The sequence below is a fragment of the Petaurus breviceps genome, unplaced genomic scaffold (genome assembly GCF_028583685.1).
Source record: "Petaurus breviceps papuanus isolate PSGF00001 unplaced genomic scaffold, PetGlider_PUasm1.0 90723, whole genome shotgun sequence".
In the NCBI taxonomy this organism is placed as follows: Eukaryota; Metazoa; Chordata; class Mammalia; order Diprotodontia; family Petauridae; genus Petaurus; species Petaurus breviceps.
In genome coordinates this window covers 1,071,539-1,078,924 of record NW_027187323.1, presented here as the reverse complement: position 1 = coordinate 1,078,924, position 7,386 = coordinate 1,071,539, and the positions used below count along the sequence as shown (strand labels likewise).

The 7,386-nt window shown below is 41.7% G+C and overlaps 2 protein-coding genes across 4 annotated transcripts in view; one reads left to right on the top strand and one right to left on the bottom strand.

Annotated features, from left to right (window-relative positions):
- ATP5MG (ATP synthase membrane subunit g) overlaps positions 1-7,386 on the top strand; it is an 84,497-nt gene that overhangs the window by 9,046 nt on the left and 68,065 nt on the right. The window lies entirely within an intron of this gene.
- CD3D (CD3 delta subunit of T-cell receptor complex) overlaps positions 1-7,386 on the bottom strand; it is a 20,082-nt gene that overhangs the window by 2,679 nt on the left and 10,017 nt on the right. For 2 of the 3 annotated variants that reach the window (XM_069066671.1, XM_069066672.1), the window contains exons 3-4: positions 6,473-6,694; positions 5,870-6,001 (exon numbers count right to left, since the gene is read on the bottom strand). In XM_069066671.1, the coding sequence (XP_068922772.1) occupies positions 5,870-6,001; positions 6,473-6,694 (354 nt within the window). The remainder of the gene's footprint in view (positions 1-5,869; positions 6,002-6,472; positions 6,695-7,386) is intronic. The other variant, XM_069066673.1, reaches the window with a different exon arrangement.

The window sequence follows — 7,386 nt, the reverse complement described above, 5'->3', positions numbered from 1 at the left end:
ACATAGAGTTTGAGTTGGATCAATAGGCTGTCAATAGATGGAGGTGAGATGTGATGGGAAGAGGGCATTTGAGGACTCTGGAAGAGCAGGAGCATGGAAATATAAAAATCTAGGAGGATTTTAGACAATGGTAGTAGTCTAGTTTGCCTGGCATATGGAGTATATAAGAATAAATATTGGTACAACGTAGGCACTTAATAAATGGCTGGTGATTGATAGGACTTGAAAAGAGAGATGAATTATGGAAGACCTTGCACCTTAACTTCTTGATGATTTAACAATGGCAACTCCGAACATCTTTTTTCTTCAAGTCCCCACCCTCCACTCTCCAGATTACTGTCAGAATATATCCTCACCTCCTACTTTATTTAGAAGGTTGAGGCTATCTAATGTGGGTTCCTTAACCTTTGTTCCTCTGTTCTGTTAACTCTCTCAATGTCCTTACCTAATTTCAGAAGAAGTAAGAGTTATCTTATTTGCCAAGACTAACTCCTGCCTCTCAGAAGACTAAACCCCACTTTTGCCTTAATCTCGTTCCATCTACAGCTTAGTAAATGCTTTTTCATTCACTCTTTCACTCATTCTTTCATTCATCTATCATCCCTCTTTTTATGTATCTTTAATCTCTCCTCTCCTCTGGTTCCTTTCTTTCATGTATAAGCTTCTCAGATCTCCTCTATTCTAAGGAAAAAAAAAATCTTCCCTTGACTTCACTAACCAAAGAAGCAGGACGGGGTAGTGGAAAGAATGCTGGATTTGAAGTTAAAGGATCTGGGTTCAAATCATAGCTCTTCTGCATACTACAAGGTGTGATTTTGAGCAAGTCACTGCCTCTCTCTGTAGTTCAGTTTCCTCATAGGGAAGCAAAAATTGCAATGTAATTGTAAATGTAAAATGAAGCTATTGGACTAGATACACAGTATTTTCCAAGTCTAAACCTATACTCTCATGACCTATCGGATGCCCTTCTTCAGGGCCAAAAAGAATGGTCTACACAGACCGGCTCTGTTTCCTCACCATCTACTCATTCCTTATCCTCTTATAATTTGACTTCTATTCCTCACTATACTACTAAAAGTTTTCTCCAAGAGTACTAATGACGACCTTATTGCTAACCTAATCTGTCTTCATCTTTCTTCCTGTGTATCCTGTTAAACACTTCCTCTTTCTTGATACCCAATTCTCCTTTGGTTTCTGTGCACATGGTTCTTCTACCATCTCTCTGACTACTTACTCCTCTTTCACCCTAGTTTACTCAACCCTTTCCCCTACACTAATCATTAATTTCCTCCAAGGTTAGATCTTTGGCCCTCTCCTCTTCCTATACTTTTCTCCTTATTAAACTCACCTACTCTTATAGTTTCAATTATCACCTCCTATTTAAATAATTCCTATTAATGTATTTCCACCCAAATTTTCCCTTACAACTCCAACTACCTGCTAGAAATCTCCGCTTGGTTGTCACATCAATCCCTCAAGCACAACATGTCTAAAACTGAACTTATCTTTCCCCTAAATTTGTTCTTTCTCCATCGCCTTTATTCCTATGGATGGTACCATCATCTCCCCAGTAATCCAAAGTAGTAATCTCAGTCAACTTTAACTCTCCTTTCCCCCTTATTGTCTACATCTAATTAGTGACCAAGTCCTATTGATTCTACTCCAGCAACTCTGTAATCTATCCCCATCTTTCTACTCTCACATACTAGTTAAGGCTCTTCATGCCTAGACTCTTATAATGATCTATCAGCTCTTCCTGACTCCAATTTAGTCTTCTTTGAATCCTTCCATGACACTGCTGCCCAAGAAAGCTGACGAATGCACCACCTCTGCTCAAAAACTTTCAGTGTTCTTCTATCACCTATCAAACACAGTACACACTCTTGACATTGGCATTCAAGACCTACACAACCTGGTTCCCACTGGTTTTCCAGGTTTATCCCATGCTATTTAATACTTATATCATACTTCATGTATCCTACATTCTACCCAAACAAGACTGCTTTCAGTCATCCATTCTCAACCTGTCTTAGATTCATGGTTTAGTAGAGCCAATTGGAACGAACTATAGAAATATCTATTCCAACCCCCTCATTTTCAGATGAGGAAATTGAAATCCCAAGCAATCAAGTGATTTGTCCAAGATCAACTTAGCAAGTAAGCATCACAGCTGATACTTGAACCCAAATCTCACTCCTAATTTGGTGTTTATACCATGCAGCTTTCTTCTCTAGTCTCCATGCTTTTGTCCCCATGTTGGTCTTTTCAAGTTGCTCTCTTTTCTCTTAAATGTCATTTCCTTCTCTGTGAAGCCTTGTCTGTCCCCTGTCCCCTAGCCCCTACCCACCTAGTTGAAACTGGAAATGGTATCTCCCTGATTAAATTGATCTTAGTTCTTTTCCTGGACATCTCCCTTATATTTTTGTGATCTGCATCTATTTCTTTCTCTGCCCTATTAGATTATAACCTCTTTGAAAGTCGGATCTACAGGGCGGAGCCAAGATGGCGGAGTAGAAGCACAACCTTCCTGCGGCTCCGGCTTCCACCCTCCCCAATCCATGTAAAAAGGGGACTCTAAACAAACTTTGGATCTGCAGAACCCACAAAATGACACAGAGAAGCTAACCTCCGGATGAGGACAGCCTGGCAGGCCGGCAGGAATCGGCCAGCACAGCGCTCTGGGAGCCGAGCCCAGACCCACGCCGAGGATTTAGCCCCAGGGCGGGCCTGACCAGCCGCTGGCCAGAGGGACTCCAGATCAGCAGCAGCTGTGGCCGTTTCCAGATTTATCAATACATAGATGCGAAGGACAAGGTGAGAGGCCAGTGCAGTCTGGACTTTGGGACCCAGTAAGTGGGAGTGGGTGGCTTTTACCCCCGGGGCGAGAAACTGCTTCAGCTCCTGGCCTGCAGAGTGTAGGGGGACCAAGCACCAGTCTGAGGGGTAATTGCTCTTGCTTTAAGCTGCTTGGATCTGGATTGCAGTCTAGGGTGGAGGTCCTGGGGTGTGTGTCCAGCTTGCCAGAGTGTGTGGAGACCTTAGAGACAGCACCCATCTAATACCTCCAGCAGCTGAGAAAACCTCAGCGTTTGGGACGAAAACTCCCCTGTCTGGTGGCAGAGTCCTACTGTGGCAAAAAGCCCAAAAGTCAAATAATTGAGTGGCAAAATGAGCAGGCAAAGGAAACAAAGCAGACAGAAGATTCCAACATTACACTCCTATTTTGGGAATAAGAAGGAGCAAGGCATGGAACAGGAGGAAAACAGTGAAGTCAGAACTCCTGCACCAAAAGCTTCAAAGGAAAATACAAGCTGGTTACAGGCCATAGAAGACCTTAAGAAGCAGATAAGAGAAGTGGATGAAAAATTGGGAAGAGAAATGAGAACAATGCAAGAAAATTATGAAATGAGAGTCAACAGCCTGACTGAAGAAAATAATACCTTAAAAAACAGACTGACTCAAATGGCAAAGGAGGCTCAAAAAGGCAATGAGGAGAAGAATGCCTTAAAAAGTCGAATTTGCCAGATGGAAAAAGAATCTCAAAAGCTCACTGAGGAGAATCATTGCTTCAGAATTAGATTGGAGCAAATGGAAGCTAATGACTTTATGAGAAATCAAGATGTTGTTAAACAGATCCAAACAAATGAAAGAATAGAAGGCAATGTGAAATATCTCATGGGAAAAACCACTGACCTGGAAAATAGATCCAGGAGAGATAATTGAAAAATTATTGGACTACCTGAAAGCCATGACTAAAGTAAGAACCTAGAAATCATCCTCCAGGAAGTTCTCAAAGAAAACTACCCTGATGTTTTAGAACAAGAAGGCAAAATAGAGGTTGAAAGAATCCACCGATCACCTCCTGAAAAAGATCCCCAAAAGAAAACTCCTAGGAATATTATAGCCAGGTTCCGGAATTCCCAGATTAAGGAGAGAATATTACAAGCAGCCAGGAAGAAACAATTTGAATATTGTGGAAACACAATCAGGATAACCCAGGGTCTGGCAGCTTCTACACTGAGGGATCGAAGGGCTTGGAATGTGATATTCCGGAGGTCAAGGGAGCTGGGATTAAAACCAAGAGTCACCTACCCAGCAAAACTGAGTATCATGTTTCAGGGGAAAATATGGTCATTCAGTGGAATACAGGACTTTCAAGCATTCTTGATGAAAAAACCAGAGTTGAATAGAAAATTTGACATTCAGATACAAGAAGCATGAGAAGGTAAACAGGGAAAAGAAATAATAAGGAACTTATCAAAGTTGAACTATTAACATTTCTACATGGAAAAACAATAATTGTAACTTATGAAACTTTTCTCAGTAGTTGAAGGGACTAGAAATATATATATATATGTCTTTATATGAGGGTTTGCGGGCATATGAATATGTGAATGTGTGTATATACGTTTACAGGTATACATAGATAGAGGGCACGGGACCAATTTAACAGGAAGGGATGATACTTAAAAGGTGAAATTAAGAGGTGAGAGGAATATAATGAGAGGAGATGGGGAGAGACAGATCGGGACAAACTATCTCATACAGAAGAGGCAAGGGAAAATGGTTACAATGGAGGAGAAGAATAGGAAGGCAAAAGGGAATGGGTCAACCTTATTCCTATTGAATCTGGCTTGAGGAGGGAGGGAAATACACACTAAATAGGGGATCTCACCCTCCAGGAGAATGGGGGGGAAGGGGATGAGAGGGGGGATGATGGAAGGGAGGGCAGGTTGGGGGGGAGGGAAGTTGGAAGCACCCACTTTTGAAAAGGAACAGGATCAAAGTAGAGAATAGAACAAGTGGGAGGTGGGATAGGAGGGAGGGAAATATAGTCAGTCTTTTACAATATATCTACTATGTTATTGTTTTGCATTAGCTGCACATGTACAACCTATACTGAACTGCTTGTCTCCCCAGTGTGGGTGGGTGGCAGTGGGGGAAGGGAATGAATCTGGAATTGAAAGTTTTAAAATCAAATATTCAAATATATATATATATATATATATATATATATGTGTGTGTGTGTGTGTGTGAGTATATATATACTATTATTAATACCATCTTACATGTAATTAAGAAATAAGATATACAGGCACTGAGGCATAGAGATCCACTGGAAAAGTCGAAACGGGCATGGGAGAAAATATAGGAGAGAGCAGATTGGAGGTGGGGATATCCTGTGAGACTGCTGTTTTGGGGGGATGGGTGGGGGAAAAACAGGGAGAAAATTTGTAACTCAAAATCTGGCGGAAACGAATGATGTAAATCAGAAGTTAATAAAGCATTAAAAAAAAAAGAAAGTGGGATCTACATCATATCTATATATTTCTTTTATATATGTAATCGGGGTTAAGTAACTTGCTCAAGGTTACACAGCCAGTTATTTCTGGGTGTGGTGCTAAGTATCTGAGCCCAGATTTGATCCCCAGGTCATCCCAACACTGGAGCCAGTGCTCTTACTCGCTGAGCCACCTGGCCTCCCCAATATCTATATATTTCTAACACCTACACTGAATAGGTAATTGTTTGCTGAATTAAATTTATTCTGTAGGCAATAGTGATTAAATAGTGACTCATTAAGTAGTGGACTAACATGATGGGGGAGAGCATCCCAAAGAGCATGTGTGGGGATGAGCCTGTGTTTTGACCCTTTGATAAAGGGCATGTATGACCAGTATCACATGGGTCTTGATGAACCCTAACAACAAAGTTTCATATAAAGAAATTAATCTGGCAGCAGTGGGACCAGCAGGGAAAGTCTAGAAGAAGCCCCATGGAAAACCTTGGCTATTAATAGTTGAGCCTAAAGGATGCCAACTTTGTTCCCTCCTTCTTGCACTCTCTTGTGCATGCTCCTCCAACTCACCTGTTGGAAAACACCTCTCCTCATGCCCTACAAAGAAGTAGATTCCAATAGCCAGAATAATGGTGGCAATAACATCAGCAACCAAAACACCCATCAGGGAGCCTGAGTTCAGTTCCACACAGTTCTGGCACACTGTAGAGAGGGAAAAGACAAATTCTCCCTCAGTGTCAGGAAATGCTGCCTGATGGATCCCCTTGCCCACCTCAGAACAGAGGCCCCAACCCAGTACAAGATCATGCTGTCCCCACCACCTCTCCCTCACAATAATCTGTCATCCCAAAAAATCTATAGAAAACACCCTGAAGCTCATAGCTTTGGGGGGGGATGAACAATACAGTTTTCTTAACCATGCCAGAAGCTCCAGGTCCTAAATTTACTCCCTAAACCTCATCTAGAGAACTGAGCTTTCTCCCTTACTCCTAGGACCATGGAAGGCATGTTTTGGTTCATGTGGATTACTGTCTAAGCTCAGGAAGACTTGGATTCCAGCCCTTACCATACAGAGTTCTCCCCACCTCTCAACCAAGAAACTCACAGTCATTACAACTAGGAGGAAAGGGGGCAGGGAGTAGGGTGGATTAGGGAAGGGACTGGTGCTCATACTTCGATAATAAACATGCAGGATAGGGGAACTCTTGTCCTTGTCATTAAAACACTGATATACTCCTCTGGGATCCTGGATTTTTTTTCCCAAGTCCATACTTTTATTGCTTGGATAATCCTTTTCTAATGATTCTCCAAAGATCTTCCATGAGAATTCTGTGCCATTGCACTTCAGAAAGATCTTGTCTTCAGATTCTACCACTGATATGGATAAGGATTTGTCTAGGGAAACAAAAATTACAATTATAAAGTCCCTACCAGTCAAAGTGGGGAGGGAAAGAGGGGGAAGGGAGGAAAGTAGGGAAGGGACTGTTCTTCACTTCTGCTGCTCCTGTTAATGAGTCAACAGTCAATCAATATTGGGGATTGAGTCCTCATCATGTGTTTTCTGTAGATACAGGGAAAGGAAGAGACATACAATCCCTATTCTCCAAGGAGATGAAAGTCAAATAATATACATCAATTTGAGAAAGACTAAACCAATTGTGGTGTATGAATATAATGGAATCCTATTGTGCTGTAAGAAATTATGAAAGGGATTCAGAGACTTCCATGAACTGATGCAAAGTAAAGTATGAGCAGAAACACGAAAATAATTTGCATAATAACAGAAATCTTTTAAAAATTAACAGCATTGAGTTATTTAAGAATTCTGATAAACACAGTGGTTGGCCATGATGTTAGAGGACTCCAGATGAAGAATTCTGCCACCCCTTGACAGGCAAGGTGAGAGACTCAGAGCACAGACTGAGAAACACACTTCTGGACATAATTGATGTGGTGATCTGCTTTGGTTGATTGTGTATATGTGTTACAGAAAGAAAAGGAGGGCAGGGAGGGAGAGAGGGAGAGAGGGAGGAAGGAAGGAAGGAAGGAAGGAAGGAAGGAAGGAAGGAAGGAAGGAAGGAAGGGAG